This window comes from Balaenoptera musculus, chromosome 1 (assembly GCF_009873245.2).
Source record: "Balaenoptera musculus isolate JJ_BM4_2016_0621 chromosome 1, mBalMus1.pri.v3, whole genome shotgun sequence".
Lineage (NCBI taxonomy): Eukaryota > Metazoa > Chordata > Mammalia > Artiodactyla > Balaenopteridae > Balaenoptera > Balaenoptera musculus.
Window position 1 is genome coordinate 108,554,313 of NC_045785.1, and position 17,773 is coordinate 108,572,085.

The 17,773-nt window shown below is 42.0% G+C and overlaps 1 protein-coding gene and 1 non-coding gene across 4 annotated transcripts; one reads left to right on the plus strand and one right to left on the minus strand.

Moving 5' to 3' along the window:
• The first annotated feature begins 3,741 nt into the window (after positions 1–3,741).
• Positions 3,742–17,320, plus strand: MRPS21 (mitochondrial ribosomal protein S21). 3 transcript variants are annotated; one of them, XM_036836140.1, is made up of 3 exons: positions 3,742–3,820; positions 4,280–4,394; positions 16,720–17,320. In XM_036836140.1, exons 2-3 carry the CDS (start codon positions 4,312–4,314, stop codon positions 16,898–16,900), a joined length of 264 nt encoding a protein of 87 aa, XP_036692035.1. In that variant the 5' UTR covers positions 3,742–3,820; positions 4,280–4,311; the 3' UTR covers positions 16,901–17,320. The 3 variants fall into 3 exon arrangements, with proteins under 3 accessions (XP_036692035.1, XP_036692055.1, XP_036692046.1); XM_036836160.1 differs by having other exon boundaries at positions 3,814–3,839; positions 16,720–17,233; XM_036836151.1 differs by lacking the exon at positions 3,742–3,820 and adding an exon at positions 3,857–4,063 and having other exon boundaries at positions 16,720–17,233.
• TRNAA-UGC lies at positions 5,962–6,034 on the minus strand. The gene has a single exon. It is a non-coding gene; the product is annotated as a tRNA-Ala (tRNA).
• Positions 17,321–17,773: the final 453 nt, after the last annotated feature.

A 17,773-nucleotide genomic window follows, 5' to 3' on the forward strand; every position in this document is an offset into this window, starting at 1 on the left:
TGTAGCTTCCATCCAGTCAATAGCTAGATCCAGGGGCTTTTACAAAGCCTAGGTACTCCATGCTCTCGGTATCATTTGACACTCTTGGTAATGCCTACTGAAACTCTCCTCCCTTGGATCCCATGTCAGCACGCTATCCTAATTCTCCTCTTACCTATCTGGCAACAACTTCTATATCTCTTAATAGCCTCACTTCTGCCCACTCCAGAGTATGCATGTTCCCTTAGGCTCAGCCCTTGGCTCTTTTCTCTAACTACATTCCTTCACTTCAAGGTTTCATCTCCTTTCATGGTTCTAATTATTGCCTCAAGTAGAAGACTTCTGAAGCTTCATCTCCAGTCCCAGTCTTTCCCCTGAGATGACATACTGAATGTCTACATTTCTGCTGGACAGTTCCATTTACTTATTACTAACCCTAAAACATTGAAAATTTCAGCATTTTAGAGCCAAGAGGGTACCATCTGTATCTAATTCAACCCCTTCATTTTATAGATGAGAAAACTTAGGTAGCTTGTGTAAGACAACACAATGTGTCATACAGAACTCATTTTCCAGTCTGGTAACTTTTCTAGTGTTCACCAATCAAACTATTATCCTTCTTTTAGAGATGTCCTGTTCTGCCTTTTTACAACCTCTTTTTCTTCTGTAAATGATGGTACCATCATTCTTCTTTTAATTCTTTAAAATATTTATGTATTTATTTATTACTTATTTATTGAGGCTGTGCTGGGTCTTAGTTGCGGCACACAGGATCTTCGTTGCCGCGTGCAGGCTCTTTATTAGTGGCTTGTGGACTCTTAATTGCGGCATGCAAACTGTTAGTTTTGGCATGCGGGATCTAGTTCCCCGACCAGGAATTGAATCCGGGCCCCCTGCATTGGGAGCACAGAGTCTTACCCACTGGACCACCAGGGAAGCCCCAGTACCATCATTTTTCTATATAACTAGGCTTAAAACGTGGTGTATTTAATCACCAAATCCCTTTTATTCTGTATTTGGAATGTCTCTTGAAATCTGTTTCTTCCTATCCATTCCATTGCCACCTCTCTGGTCTAAACCTTGACTATAGCAATAGCCTCTCTTACCTCTAAACCCTTCTCACTGATAACAAGATTAATCTTCTTGGAACAATGCTTGCATGTCATTACCTATTCAATGGCTCCCTGGTATTTTGAGAAGAAAGTCCAGAACCTTTAGTCAAGGTCTCTGTTTCTCCCTCTGCTCCCCTGTATGATCCCTCTGTTCCACGTTTTTGTTTTTTGTTTTTGTTGTTTGCCCTGAACACTGTAAGCCTTTTTGCCTCTAAACTCTTGTTCATGCCATTCACCTTGCCCAGCCTTTCCTGCTTCTGTTAACTAAGCCCTACCCTTCTTTCAATGACTAACTCAAGTCCTTCTCCCAATTATTCACTCCATTAAAGATATATATGCTTAGTCTTTGGCCCTTTACTCCATTAAATGAAATCAGGTACATAAACTGCTTAGTACAATGTTTGGTATATTGTAGGTTCTCAAAAATGCTACTTTTCCTCTTCTTTTCTTTCAAAGTATTTTTATATTTTATCCCATTTGATTCCCATGACGAATTTTGTGTGATTGACAGCAGATATTAGTTCCATTTTACAAATGAGGAAATAGACTGAGCGTTTAAGTCAGGGGTCAGCAAGAGCCAGATAGATATATGCTTTGTGGGCCATACATCTCTGCTGCAACTACCCAACTCTGCTACTGTAGCCCAAAGCAGCTATACCTAATATATAAACAAATAGCACAGCTGTGTTCCAATAAAGTTTTATTTACAAAAGCAAGCGTGGAGCTGGATTTGACCGGTAGGCAGTACTTTGTAGACTACTGGTTTAAGTGACTTGTTCAAGGTCATATGCCTCAGTATCAGAATTTGCGTAGAATCCAGATCTCCTGACTTCCAATCCAGTGCTTTACACTATATTATGCTGCTGCCTATATAATTTATTTTGCATTCACTATATGCTACCTTGTTTTACTATTTATCTTTTATGGCTACTTACTGTCTTTTGGTAGTCCAAGAGTCAGTGGCATGACACAAAGTAGGCATTCAATAAAAGTTTGTTGATAAGCATAATCATGTCCCAGTCTAGCTCTATTTTGGTACTTTGAACCTGGCTTACTCTAAGGCAGGCTTCAGGGTTTTTTTGTTTTTTTGTTTTTAGATATTTTTTAAAATAAATTTATTTATTTATTTATCTTTATTTATTTTTAGCTGCATTGGATCTTCGTTGCTGTGCGCAGGCTTTCTCTAGTTGCGGGGGCTACTCTTCCTTGTGGTGCGCGGGCTTCTCATTGTGGTGGTTTCTCTTGTTGCAGAGCGTGGGCTCTAGGCACGTGGGCTCAGTGGTTGTGGCTCGCAGGCTCTAGAGCGCAGGCTCAGTAGTTGTGGCGCACGGGCTTAGTTGCTCTGCGGCGTGTGGGATCTTCCCAGACCAAGGCTCGAACCCATGTCCCCTGCATTGGCAGGTGGATTCTCAACCACTGCGCCACCAAGGAAGTCCAGGGCTTCAGTTTTTGTGTGAGTTCTATTAGCATAATTGATGAGGATGCATCTGTGTGTGTGTATGTGCCTCTGTGTTTTAGGGGAGGTAGCCAAAGAACCTTATTACACAAGTACCTGGTTGGGACCTACTTTCTTCTGCGCCTTTCCCTACTGTTTTCCAGTAGCCACTTACAGTAGATCCGAACATATGTGAATAACCATAAAACGATATATATGTAGAAGTAACATACAAATAAAATAAAAGGAAAGCTGTTTCCACAATGAGGAAGAAATAAAAAAGGAGTTGTTTATACTAAGTGTCACTAGGAGACAAATGGGATAGAAGCTGACATAAAAGAGTCTTTGATTCTAAATCTTGCAGGTGTTTCCCAATTCTTTTTTTTTTTTTTTTTAATTTATATTTTTGTCAGCGTTGGATCTTCGTTGCTGCTCGCAGGCTTTCTCTAGTTGAGGCGAGGGGGGACTACTCTTTGATGTGGTGCACGGGCTTTTCATTGCCGTGGCTTCTTTTGTTGCAGAGCACCGGCCCTAGGCGCGGGCTTATTTGCTCCGCGGCATGTGGGATCTTCCCCAAACCAGGGCTCAAACCCGTGTGCCCTGCATTAGCAGGCGGATTCTTAACCACTGCGCCACCAGGGAAGTCCCTCTCAATTCTTTCTTCAGTGATTTCACTTTATTTAGTGAAATGTCTGAGAAGGTGATGTTATAGGAATCTGATAGTATGTTCATTTCATTTTTTCCCTTAGTTTTCAGGCAGATGAGGGGGTAAAGCTCTTTTCCATCCGGAGAAAAGATCTCAAGGAATCTGTCCTTGGCGAAAACAGGAAGCATGCTCAGGAAGCTTCGCCTATTTTTCTTATTTTCCTTCCAGAAAAAGAAATGGATTAAATATCTATTTAAGGTTTAATAGGATTACAGCAGAGATTGGCACCACATTTTAAATCAACTATACTTCAATTGAAAAAAAAAGATTTAATAGGATTAAGTGGTACGGAATCGGGCTGACCTCTGAGGCCGAAGGACGGCGACTCCACGAGAAAGCGAGGAATCTGTTTAGGGCGGAATTTAAGGCAACAAGTATTTCGCTTTGTCAGGTGTTGAGTCCAGACCCGGGGGTTGGCGGTGGTGGGGGAGGATTAGAGAAACAGCCAACCCCGGCCAGAAGGACGGTTGCCATGGTTTCCACGTAGCTTCATTTCCCTTTCAGCCTCGTTGTCTTCGCGCGGCGCTGGAGAACACGCAACTTCCGCTTCCGGTCGGGGCGGGCTTCCAGTCGGCCGGGCGCTGAGGGGTGAGGACCTTGTGCGGGGGTAGGATAAAGTGAGGCGGGTGTGGCGGGAGGGCGCGGTTCCTCGCGATTCCCCCCTTCCAAGCACGGAGAGACTGTGTTCCCGACTCCCACCCCAAACCGTCCTGGGACGAGGAGCGGTAGTTGGGAGGGAGAGGGGGCGCCTGCGGCGCGTCCCGGTCTCCCGTGACCGGCCAGATAAATCTCCATGGGGACGCCCTGCTACCGTCTGTCTTCTTCCCTATGGTAGGGTTTGTATTGGCAAAGAGATCGGGCGACTCTTGATAACAAGTCGCGTATACTTTCTAGGACATGAGGACTTGCACGTGCCCCTGTCGCGCATGTTCCAGAGCCCGTTGCATTTCCAGGCCCTGAATAAGCTACGTCGTTGTGTATTCTGTTGTGTTTCTCTTTATTAGCTGGTCTTTATATTTTACTGCCCCTTTCTCCGTCATACTTTAGGTCCTGCAGACTGAAGACTTAAATCCAAGGTCATGGCAAAACATTTGAAGTTCATTGCCAGGACTGTGATGGTACAGGAAGGGAACGTGGAAGGTGCATACAGGACCCTAAACAGGTAACTGGTTAGGGACCAGAATCATGCCTAGACCAACTCTTGAGAAGTGCGGTGGTTATTCTCTCACTTCCCCTGTCGTAGGTTGTCTCAAACCAGTGCCAGCCCAGGTGTTCACAGCCTTGAAACTTCTCAGACCCTCAGTTTACTATATTAAAAATGAAATTCTTTCCCAAACCTAACTGTGAGGCTTACTTATCAGCAGTCATTCCTTTGATAATGAACCTGAATTCTATCCAAGACTTTAAAAAGAGCCCAAAGGGAAAATCAAGTTATAAAATTGTTAGTAAGTGAAAACATAGTACATGATATATAGAAAGCTTAGTGAGGGATTGGTATGGGACAAGGCAAATGGAAAAGATGAACTCAGATTTGGGATCTTAGAGAAGCAAGCAAGAGATAGAAAAGTGTTACAGGTTCAGAGAAAGGTTAACACGAGCAAAAACATGAAGATGGAAATGAACTGGCTGGAGTGGAGGAGCTGTATTGAAAGGTTTTGAATGCTAGGGTAAGAGGTGTAGAATGACTCTAATGAAGAACGCCTCACAGTTGTGGTTTCTCAAGAAAATAGTTCCTTAAGCTTCCCTTATCACTAGTTGTAAGGATTTTGACTTTCATTTATCATTTTCTCTCCCCAGTGAAGCAGAGTTTGGAGAAACAAATGCTTGTTGAGTTGAATTATCAAATAATTATATGAAAGAGATGTTAATATATGAGCTGGTCCTCTGCCTTAAGGCCACTAAGGTGGTAGCTTTATGTCAGAAGTAAGAGAAGCCTAGGGAGATGAAGTTATATTCCTTGGGTTACAATTGTTGAATGGTGGAAAGAAGCATAAATCACATTTTTCTAGTGCAGTGTTCTTTGCTCTGTTCCTACATTATTGACTAGTTTCTCTGGAAATGGAGAGACCTATGGCAGTCACTCTCCAGTTAAGAATCCGTATTTGATTGGGTTTAAATATAAGTGGGGTTCTTGGGGACTGAGAAGGTAAATGAAAGAGAACCAATTCTTATCCAAGCAAAGAGTTCTAGGTATGGAGGGCTGGATGGCAGAAGACCATAGTAAATGAGGACAAAGATGCTGTCAGAAGCTATGTAATTGAGAAGCAGTTGCAGGCTGAGGATGATTTGTATGTCTTTTAAAAGGATCTGGTCTTGGGTCAGCCTCTTTACTTTCAATGACTGTGCATGCCAGTCATATCCTTGGGCAGAAGCTTTTCCCTCTGCATTTTCACTTGCGTTGAAAGTAAAGATAATCAGTTAAGTACAGGGCAGTAAGATAATCCTATTTCATGTTTTTGTATTGCTGCTCATTCCCTACTCTCCTATTTAAACCTTTAAGTGGCATGTCTGTGGGAGGGTTGAGATGTCTAATGATCTTTCTTTGCCCATATACTGGAAGCACCAAGTGAATGTCTTTATAGAATCTGAAGTGAATTAGCTAGTGAGATGAAATGCTGAATTTGGGGAAAGGAAGTCTTGTAGATTACCTCACCCTTCTTCTGACCTCTTCCTGTAAGTTTTTTGTTTGTTTGTTTTTTGGTTGTGCAGTGCAGCTTGCAGGATCTTAGTTCCCCGACCAGGGATCGAACCTGGGCCCCCTGCAGTGCAAGTGCAGAGTCCTAACCACTGGACCGCCAGGGAATCCCCAATTTTTTTCTGTATGATTTATTTTGGTGGATTTAGATGGGTCTTCTAACTAGGGTGACTGTGATGTTTGTATCGTTAAGGGATGTCAAAGGGCAGCTGTTAACCTGATGGTAAAACAAATTTCCAAAGGCTCAGCTTTAGCTCCCCTCACCTCTTTTATTCTTAAAGAATAACAGAAAGCAAGAATTTTGTTTTTAGGAAATTAACTACTCTGATGAAGAACCAAAAAATAATTTGTGCAGCATTATTTATTGAACCATTTCTTACAGTTGTATCAAGAAAGTAGCTACAGGGAATTCCCTGGCAGTCCAGTGGTTAGGACTGTGCCCTTCCACTGCAGGGGGCACGATTGGGGGTGGGGGGGGTGGGGGCGTGAACTAAGATCCCACAGGCTGCACGGCATGGCCACAAGGCCAAAAAAAGAAAGAAAGAAAGTAGCTACAACTTTAATACTTTTGACCAAAGCCAGGCCTGAAAATAGTTTTCTCACATAAATGAGGCAGCATAACTTAGTGGTTTAGAGCACAGAGCCAACTGACTGGTTCAGATCCCTGCTGTGCCATTTTTTGGCCTCATAATCTGTGATTAGCTACTTAATGTCTCTGCCTCCGTTTCTTCAGTAAAATGGAACTACTAATAGTGCCCCCACCTCATAGGGTTGATGTGAGGATTAAGTTAGTAGTATAAATAAATTGCTTAGGACAGTGCTTGGCACATAGTAGGCATTATGTGTTAGCTATTATCATAATTTGGAAGTAAATGTAAGGGAGTTTTTACCCTTTCGGTTTTACTTTGTGGGTGATTTGTTTATTCATTTGTTTTGAGAGATTGACAGTTTGCTTTAACTGTTTTTTCTCTTATGCTCCCTGATCATCAAGTTATGCTCAAGGCGGCCTGGAGGTGAAAAAATGAGAAAATAATTTAGCTTTATTTTGTCCTGAGGCTCTAGTTGGCTACTGGTATTGGAATGACTTTTCCTATATACGCTGATACCTTCCAACCAAGGCTTCTTCTCTATATGCTAATGCTAATCTCATTTTGAAATAACAGCATTTATTCCCTCTGTATACACTGCTCCCTCATCCCCCATTTCCACTTACAAAAATTTAAAACCTGAAAAACAAAATATTTCTAACTTCCTGCCTAAAGGAGTTGATCATCTCTCTATTGATGCCAAGTCTGCAGAAAGCATAAGGCCAACTCACCTTCTGAGAGAAGACTGTTCCGCTATTTTTTTGCCTGGGATTGTTCTAATTAACCTGGAAACAAATCTCTGTAGCTCCGCCTCTTATGAAATCCTAATTTAGCAAATACCTTTTTATTTAAGCAACATGAGGGTTTTGCTTTTCCTGTTTTTTTTCTTTTTTTTTTTTTTTTTTTCATTTTATCTGAAAATCTTTCCTGATCCCAGGTGTGGAGTGGGTGTAGGTGAGAAAAAAAGAAATAAATGACAGAAGGTGAGGTGTGTTTGGATACCTTCTGTCATCTGGCCTGGCCTAGTACTATCTCATACCTTCTTGTTCCTGAGAATCTGTTTTCAAATATCTCTAAATTGATTTCTTCCTTCTTTCCTTTCTTCTTCCCTCCTTCCTCCTTTTTGTTAAACAAGAGCCCCATACTTTTAAGATTCTCTTTTTATAGGTGAATTGCAGTTTATGCATACTTTTTTCCTGGGTAGAAATGCTTATTTTAGTCAGAAACAGCAGGAAACTGGTCAGTATAATGCTGTGTGGTTTTTGACCCTGCTGCCAATCACCTGGGGGAATCTTTATTTAAAAAAAAAACAAAAAACAGAAACCCTCTTTATGTCAGGGCCCAACCTGAGACTAAATCAATCTCTCGGTGGTGGCGTCTGACCAGCAGCATTTTTTACAATGTCTCATGAGATTTTAATATTCAGCTAGGATTTTAATAGTCTTAAGGGTAGAGACCTATGCTTTTTCATTTGTATATCCCTTGCATTTACCAAAGTGTCGGGTGCATAGAAAGCTCTCAATAAATGTCTACTTAATGAATATAAATGTTCCTTTATCTTCCGTCACTCCCTAAATTTAGTGTTTGTCAAACCTTTCCACTGAAGTATACTTAACAGGAGAGGAGAGTGAAGGAACTATAAGGGGTTCTTCCACCACAAGCAAACATGGAATTTCTTTTTTTAATCTCTTTTTTTTAATTAAAATTTTAGGTGATTTTTATTTGTTGTCTTTACGTTTGTTTTAGGGCTAGCACCCCCACCTCCACTGTAGTTAAAGTTGGTCCTCCAGGCAGATGCATTGAATTTATCCAGAGATTTCTGTCTTTGGATAGTACCCTTGGCATTCTATCAAGTATCCTAGGTAAGAAACGTGGTATTACTTTTTCCTCACTTCAGGGATTAAAACACCAACATACGAATAGATTTGGGGGGAAAAACAATTTACATTGCTGAAAAAGAAAAGAATTTGATCAGAAAGGAGAGGCATGGTCAGGCAGAAAAAAAAAAAGAAGAAATTCTGGTCCCAGACACTCAGGGCCTGAGGTGTGATGATCTCGTTTTAGGCTTCCTTATGAATTTGGAAAATTCGAACTTTGTGACTAAGGTTATCCAGGAAAACAGTGCAAGAAGTGCGTGGTTGGAAGAAGCCAGCTTGGAGCAAGTATTATGGCAGTGATTTTTATAATCTTTGGGGAGGATATGTATTTTGTCAATGTAGATTTATTCTTTAGGAAGCTGCACTTATGTTCCTTTTTACCTTGGAGTGTTAGATATATATCCTTAAATTGTATTTTAGCCTCAGGAGAAAAAAGTGAACAAATATTTCGTTCTTAGGATAGGCAAGGACTTTTAAGCATCCAAATGTGAGCAGGTTGGTTCTGGAGTGTCCCAGCCTTCCTATCTGTCAGTCTGTCAGACACAGTAAACACAGTATTTTCTTTCTTTTTTTTATAAATTTATTTATTTTATTTATTTTTGGCTACACTGGGTCTTCATTGCTGCGTGTGGGCTTTCTCTAGTTGCGGGGAGCGGGGGCTACTCTTCATTGTGGTGCACGGGCTTCTCATTGCAGTGGCTTCTTGTTGTGGAGCACAGGCTCTAGGCGCGCAGGCTTCAGTAGTTGTGGCTCACGGACTCTAGAGTGCAGGCTTGGTAGTTGTGGCGCACGGGCTTAGTTGCTCCATGGCGTGTGGGATCTTCCCGGACTAGGGCTCGAACCCATGTCCCCTGCATTGGCAGGTGGATTCTTAACCACTGAGCCACCAGGGAAGCCCAGTATTTTCTTTTTGTTTCATTTTTTTTTTTTTAATTTCTTTTTTTTATTTATTTATTTTTTGGCTGCGTTGGGTCTTCGTTGCTGCATGTGGGCTTTCCCTAGTTGAGGTGAGCGGGGGCTACTCTGTTGCGGTGCGTGGGCTTCTCATTGCGGTGGCTTCTCTTGTTGCAGAGCACGGGCTCTAGGCACACAGGCTTCAGTAGCTGTGGCACTCAGGCTCAGTAGTTGTGGCTCACAGGCTCTAGAGCGCAGGCTCAGTAGTTGTGGCACATGGCTTAGTTGCTCCACAGCATGTGGGATCTTCCTGGACCAGGGCTTGAACCCGTGTGCCCTGCATTGGCAGGCGGATTCTTAACCACTGAGCTACCAGGGAAGCCCTTTTTTTTCTTGTATTGAAGTATAGTTACTGTATGATATTATATAAGTTACAGGTGTACAATATAGTGATTCACAATTTTTAAAGGTTATACTCCATTTATAGTTATTGTAAAATATTGGCTATATTCCCCACGTTGTACAGTATATTCTTGTAGCTTATTTATTTATTTATTTGGCTGTGCTGTGCAGCTTTGGAGACCTTAGTTTCCTGACCAGGGATCATACCTGGGCCCTGGCATTGAAAGTGGTGATTCCTAACCACTGGACCGCCAGGGAATTCCTCTTGTAACTTATTTTATACCTAATAGTTTGTACTTCTTAATCCTCTACCCCTATATTGCTCCTCCCCTACCCTCTCCCCACTGGTAACCACTAGTTTGTTCTCTATTATCTGTGGGTCTGCTTCTTTTTGTTATTTTCACTAGTTTATTGTATTTTTTAGATGCCACATATAAGTGAGATTATACAGTATTTGTCTTTCTCTATCTGACTTATTTCACTTAAGCATAATGCCTTCCAAGTCCATCCAAACACAGTATTTTCTGACACTTTACTTCTTTTCCTCTGGTTTTCCATAATGTCCTCTGGCTGCCTTTTCTGTATATCTCTCTTAAATCCCAGGCTTCTCCTCGTTTCTCTCAGCTTTCTGATAGTTGGTAGTTTAAAAATAAGTTGCATGTTCTGCGGTCTAATTACAACAATAGGTATGAGAGCAAATGAGAGGAGAGGGTGGTTAAAGCTTTAGCATGTTTGGAGCACAGATGTAGTCTTATAAAGGAAACAGCCTATGTGTCTGCACAGTGAGACCACCACAAAATGCTTTTTATATAACCAAGGGCCCTCATTGGTGCCCTGGGATGAAGAGATGGAGAGTGGGGGTCGCTAGGAAGCCCTGCCTGATTGGCTGGCGCCCAAGTAAAGAAAGGCAAGCACACTGGAAGCATGCCCAGTCGACCCCTTTTATTCCTGGTAGGTGAGCTTCTGGGCCCATTGAGTTCTTCTGTGTACATGTTGATCCTGATGTAGGCTGGCTACACTGACATGTGAGTCTGCCACCCCCAAATTCCCCAGCCCAGGCAGCTCAGCTCCTTTTACATAATCTGTTGAACTGGCAGCTGAGTTCTCCTTAAATGTTAGGTTGCCAGGTGCCCAAACTCCAGGCTGATCTGTTTACTCTAAACCTCTTGGTTGACTAGTCCTTGAACTACCTGTGAAAGCAGAAGCATCATTAGTAACACCCTGTTTACTTCATGAGTTCTACAAAACTCTTCCTACATCCTTTATTAGAAATGAGTTGAGTAGATGCCTCTACTGTAGGGATTCTGGAACATTTGAAGATAATCTGTGCTTTTTCAGGATACCTAGAAAGTGCAAGGTAAGGAAGGAGATCCTCACCTGGCACCTTGGAATTTATTTGGTTTGTGTTTTGGAAATAGAACCATCCAAGGAACACCATTTAGCAACCCCATCATTATGTTGGGGGCGACCGATCTTTTCATTTTTTTCCCCTCCTCTACTCTTATATTCCTTTGGTACTTTTTTCTTGTCTGTCTTTTCTGCCTGACCACACAGGCACTTACTTGGTAAGATGATCACTTCTGTTTCAGAACCCTTTTGAAACTCCAGTAGGATACCTGAGTATGTTTCTAAACTCCTCGTCCTTTTGCTGTTTTCTTTCATACTACTTTAAACTGTCTTTGTCATTCCAGTAGGCTCTTCTTCCTAGGTGAAGTCATATCTAGGGTCTCTGTTCTTTTCATAGTCTCTCCTCAAATCCAGTCTCCTTGCCCTTTTTATATTTCCAGTCTTTCCCTTTCAGGCACTTTTTTTTTCTGTTTTTTCTCTAATATACTAGTCTCTAGTCCAAAAAGTGGCCTTCATTAAATAGCAGTAAACAAGGTCTAGACAGAAATAAATACTTAATTGTTTGGATCAATTCTTTTCCCTTAGTGTGCCATGTCTTCTTGGCTTGCATCTTTTTACTCTAATTAAGGAGCCTGGCCCAGCTCTTTCCTCCCTCATTTTTCGCTTTGCCCATGGGCACCGCAGTAATTTGTCTTTCAAACCTCAGTGGTTTTTGTTTGAGAAGCAGAGTGCTATTATAGAGCACTGCACTAAAGACCTGAATTCTACTGCTAGCTCCATTTTGTGATCTTGGGCAGGTCAGCCTCTCTAAACTTCAGTTTTCTAATCTGTAAAGAGACAACGGGAACTCCCCTGGTGGTCCAGTGGTAAGATCCCGCATGCCGCGTGGTGCGGCCAAAAAAAAAAAAAAGATGACATTACCTGTTTAATCAGTTTCATAGGATAATGATTAGGATCATGGATATGAAAATGCTATCTAAAGTCTAATGTGCCATTTTAGTAAAGGTAATATTGAGCCCTTCTGAGCTAATATTCCCAAGAACTGTGTCTGTTAGAAAGTAACTTAATCCCTTGAGCTGTAGACATTTGTCAGTCACCAAGAGGATTCATTTTTGTCATACATTTACTGATATTTGCTCTTTGCCAAGTATTATATTAAATGCAAAAATGAAAGACTTAATCTCTAACCTTAGAAAGCACACAACCCAGTAAGGGAGATTTTAAAAACTAAAAAACCAAACATGACTAAATATGATACTGTCTGATCAGTGCTTTAAAAGTGTGTACTGGGCTTCCCTGGTGGCGCAGTGGTTGAGAATCTGCCTGCCAATGCAGGGGACACGGGTTCGAGCCCTGGTCTGGGAAGATCCCACATGCCACGGAGCAGCTGGGCCCGTGAGCCACAATTACTGAGCCTGCGCGTCTGGAGCCTGTGCTCCGCGACAAGAGAGGCCGCGATAGTGAGAGGCCCGCGCACCGCGATGAGGAGTGGCCCCCACTTGCCAGAACTGGAGAAAGCCCTCGCACAGAAACGAAGACCCAACACAGCCATAAATAAATAAATAAATAAATAAAATTAAAAAAAAAAAAAAGTGTGTACTGTGGCATTGGTTCTCCCTGGACCATTAGCAGCAAAATCACTTGGGAACTTGTTAGAAATGCAGATTCACGGGCCCCACCCTAGACCTATGGAATCAGAAACGAGGTGGCACAGCAGTCAGTGTTTTAACAAGTTTTACAGGTGACTGTTGCATGAGTCTCAAAGTTTGAGAACCGCTGTGCGTTGGGAACAGAGGGAAGGAGTGATTAATATCTCCTGGACCAGTTTATAAATGTCGTTATCCATTGATTTGTGCCTTTGAAGAATAAATAGCCTTTCATAAAACAGAAAAAGAAAGGAATCATATTCTCAGCGAACATCATGAACAAATGTAAAAAATAGATGTGTAGTGTGTTTGGAAAACACCTAGTTCAATATGACTAGATGTAGGCTTTTTAGGGCAAGTTATTAAAGATAAAGCTAGAGCAAGAGGGTGAAGCTCAATTGTTTAGGACTTTGAGCTTAGACTAGTGGTTCCCAAATTTATCTGCACATTGCAATTACCTAGGGAACTTAACAAACCCTGCCCATGTCCCTCCCCACTTGTGACTTAGTTGGAATTTTTAAAAGATCCCCAAGTGATTCTAATGTGCAAACAAGTTTGGGAACCACTGGCTTAGACTATTTTATTTACTGGGAAAGATTTTTTAACATCAGAGTACACAATCTGATTTATTTTTTATAAATTTATTTATTTTATTTATCTATTTTTGGCTGCATTGGGTCTTCGTTGCTGCGTGCAGGATTTCTCTAGTTGCGGCAACCGGGGGCTACTCTTTGTTGCAATGCGCAGGCTTCTCATTGCAGTGGCTTCTCTTGTTGGGAAGCACGGGCTCTAGAGCGCAGGCTCAGTAGTTGTGGCGCACAGGCTTAGTTGCTCTGCGGCATGTGGGATCTTCCCGGACCAGGGCTCGAACCCGTGTCCCCTTCATTGGCAGGCGGATTCTCAACCACTGCGCCACCAGGGAAGTCCCACAATCTGATTTATGTTTTAGGACAATAATTGGTATAGGGAGGGAAAATGGAAATAGGGAACCTGTTTATCCTTCACAATTCAAATAAGGTATCCTTTAGGAAGCTTTCATAACCACCTTCTTAACAAGTACAGATTATATACCTCTCCTGTGTGCTTCCCTTATCTTTTCATCTATCACATTCTATTGTATTTCTTACATAATTGTCTTCTCTACTAGACTGCAAGGGTAGAGAACTATGCCTAAGTTTGTTTTCTGTCCTCGGCATTTAACACAGTGTCTGGTACAGAGTTGGGATTCCATAAATACTTTTTGATTAAATGACCAGTTAGATGATTATTTCAGTACAGGTATAAGGACCATAATTAGAGCTGTAGCCATAGGGAAAGGAGAGAAGGAAAAGATCTAAGAACTATTTCAGGTTATACAATGTATAGGATATTGTAAATGTGTGTGTAGGAAGTAAAGGAGAAGGCCTAGTCCAGGAACATGGTGAGATTTTTAGCTTGACTAACTGGTGATGCCATTAACAGAGAGAGTATAGAGGAAGAAGAATGAATTTTAGGAGGAGATAATAAATTTGGTTTTTGTGGGGTTTAAGGCAATTGGAAACATCAGTCTAGCTCTAAGATAAGATTGGGGCTAGAGATAATGATTTAAGAGTCAACCAGTGTCTGGGTCCATTCGCAAGTATGGCTCTACATTAGAATTACCTGAGGGGTGTTTTAAAATATACCCAGTGTATAACCCCACTGGAGACCAATTAAATCAGAATCTCTGAGGAATGGGACTGAGGCATGAATACTTTTTAAAGGCTCTTCAGGAAATGATTCCATTGTGCACAGGGTTGAAGCCCATGGTAAAGTTTAAGGGAATCATGGAGAACCAAAAAGGAGGAGGTTTACAGTCAGAATCTGGAGGGATACCAACAGTTAAGGGTAAATTAGGAAGAAAGCCAGCAATGGAGACCCTTTTGTGGGCCAAGATACTGAGTCTTTGGTGCCCTACTTTTCTTTGGCTGCATTGGGTCTTCGTTGCTGCGCGCAGGCTTTCTCTAGTTGCGGCGAGTGGAGGCTACTCTTTATTGCGGTGTGTGGGCTTGTCATTGCGGTGGCTTCTTGTTGTGGAGCATGGGCTCTAGGCGCGTGGGTTTCAGTAGTTGCAGCATGTGGGCTCAGTAGTTGTGGCACGTGGGTCCTACAGCGCACGGACTTCAGTAGTTGTGGCATATGGGCTCAGTAGTTGTGGCTCACGGGTTCTAGAGCGCAGGCTCAGAAGTTGTGGCACGGGCTTAGTTGCTCCGTGGCATGTGGGATCTTCCTGGACCAAGGATTGAACCTGTGTCCCCTGCACTGGCAGGTAGATTCTTAACCACTGTGCCAGCAGGGAAGTCCCCTGGTGCCCTACTTTTCTATTGTACAACTCTAGTGTTGGATCCACATGACTTCTGGGCATGACTGTGTTTTCAGCAGAAACTGAATTATCTACTCCTCCCACTTCTGGGAGTTGGCAACAATTCCCTTGCCTCCCATCTCCCTGCCACTAAAACCTAGACAAACTGATCTTACAAATCAGCAGGAGCCTAGGAGAGGATCCCAAAGGACAGTGGTTCCCATGTCTATTCACATTTGTAATGTACCCAAAGCTCAAATCTTTTCAAGTACATGTTCAATCTATTATTGTTATCTTGGGCTTTTGGTATAACATACCAGCAATAAATAGTGTTTCCCACTGAGCAGAAGTAGCTGGTAGTTTCTCTTATTTTTATTTCCTTCTGCTGTCCCCCTTCCAGTTATAATAGCCATGTCTCAATTTCTCTACCTCCAATTGTGTTTTTGACTTACTTTTTACATGTAATGAAAGGAAAGGGTAGGCAGGAATGGGGTCATGCAAACAGTGCCAGGATGGAGGGCAGTAGCAGCAGGTGCCTCCAGACCTCCTCAGGACCAACTGATGATGGGTTGAGAGGGAGAGACAAGTTGCAGACTGGAGCCAGAGTTCTCAGGAGCCCAGGGATAAGGTAGGTTATAGAATAAACCCCCGTGTCCTCTTGGCTCAGTGAGAACAAAGAGGTTAGTTTGAGTTAAGCGTGTTATGAATCCAAGAGAAACCGTGTTGTAAGGAATTAGGTGGGCAGGAAAAAAACAAATTGAACTAAATTAAGATTAATAAAATACGGTTTCTGCCTTCAGGGGTTATTAGTCTAATGAGGGAGACATTTGTATAAATAACTAACAGAATGGCAAAATGAAATAATCTCTAAATAGGTATACAACAAAATAAATTATTTTCTCTAAGAAGATGAGAAAGCTTTTGTGGAGAGATGGCATCTGGATTTAGCATCAAAAAGATGTGGGAAAAAAAAAAAAGAAAAAAAAAAAAAAAAGATGTGGAAAATCTCAGGTTGGCAGCTACAGGTTGGGGATGGCATTCTAGGCTGAGGAAGCAGCGTGAGTAAGGACTTGGTATTAATGTGTGTTCAGGGAGTAGTCAGTAAAGTAGTGTGGTTGGAGCATGTGGTACATGGAAAAATGATGGTTGAGGCTGTTATTTTAATGCTCCCATTTGTGTCACTGGTGTGATAAGGGCCTCTTCTTTCCCTGTATTAAGTGGGTCCAGATATTTCTCAGACTTACAGACTTCAGCTGCATCAGCTCTTAAACACAGTAGGGGTGGAACTACATTCTCCACTAAGGACCACGTAGGAATCACCCCTAGTTATTTTTTCCTACTGCAAAAGACTTACCCCATTTGAAAATTCTGAAATGGCCCCTTGGTTGAGACTCACTGCCATAGGGAGCCACTGTTCTTTTGGGACTGTGCCATATCCCTCAGGTGTGTTGTGGTAGAAGAAAAAAAAGGTTGAGAACATGACCATGACTATGAACTCTCCAAGAGCAAGGACTATATAATTAATTGCCTTTTTATTTCCCCACATATTACTCTTTGGTGCCTGGCCTCTATATGTTGGCAGTTAATGCTGTATTGTCACCATTTCACACCATTCTTACAGACACCAGTTATTTGGTCAATTGACTTCTAATCATTGTGAAACTGGAAAAGAACAATAATGAGCCTAAGCCTCTAACTTCGTTTCCTGTCTTTATACAGAATCCTTACCATGGATGGGCTCATTGAGGACATAAAGCGACGGCGATACTACGAGAAGCCTTGCCGCCGGCGACAGAGGGAAAGCTATGAAACCTGCCGGCGAATCTACAACATGGAAATGGCTCGCAAGATCAACTTCTTGATGCGAAAGAATCGGGCGGATCCATGGCAGGGCTGCTGAGGCCTGTGGATAGGAGGCCCCACGTGAAAATCCTTATCCAGCTGTCTCCACCTCTTTTCTTTCTCCCACCCCATTTTCTCTTACCTTTCTTACAATAAACTCAATCACATATATGCAAGAAGGCCTGCAGATATAGAAGCAATCCCACTAGTCAGCAATGGACACTTTCTTGTATTAAGTCAAAGAGAAACCGAATCCAAAAGTAGTCTGGGAGTAGAATGGTGGTTGCCAAGGGCTGGTGTTGGGAGGAGGGGAATGGGAAATTATTGTTTAATGAGAGCAGAGTTTCAGTTTGGGAAGATGAAAAAGTTCTGGAGGTGGATAGTGGTGATACTTGCACAACAACGTGAATGTACTTAATGCCACTGAACTGTACACTTAAATGATTAAAATAAATTTTATGTTTTGTATATTTTACTGTAATTTTTAAAAAATATTTATTTATTTATTTGGCTGCGCCAGGTCTTAGTTGCAGCACACAGGATCTTCGTTGCCGCATGCGGGATCTTTAATTGTGGCATGAGGGATCTAGTTTCCTGACCAGGGATCGAATCTGGGCTCCCTACATTGGGCGCATGGAGCCTTAGCTGCTGGACCACCAGGGAAGTCCCTATATTTTATTGTAATTTTTTAAAAAGTTGTCTGAAGTGGGAAAGTTTTCTAAAATGTAGTGGAATATATCTACCGTGTCTAATTTTTATGAAACCCAAAGCAAGATCTTATTATTGGAAAAGGATCTATTCCTCTTTACTGAACTGCCTTCCAACTATTAGGTAAAAGGAAGAGGAAACATGTATATATTTGGAATAAATTCTAATTCAGAAACACCCATCAACCAGGGTAGAGAGCTGAAACCCTTCCCCAAAGGAATCC

Excerpts from the sequence above, each read along its gene's own strand:
- MRPS21 (XM_036836140.1), top strand. The coding sequence starts at position 4,312 with ATGGCAAAACATTTGAAGTTCATTGCCAGGACTGTGATGGTACAGGAA. Across the intron at positions 4,395-16,719 it reads GCATACAGGACCCTAAACAG|AATCCTTACCATGGATGGGC; the intron begins GTAACTGGTTAG and ends GTCTTTATACAG.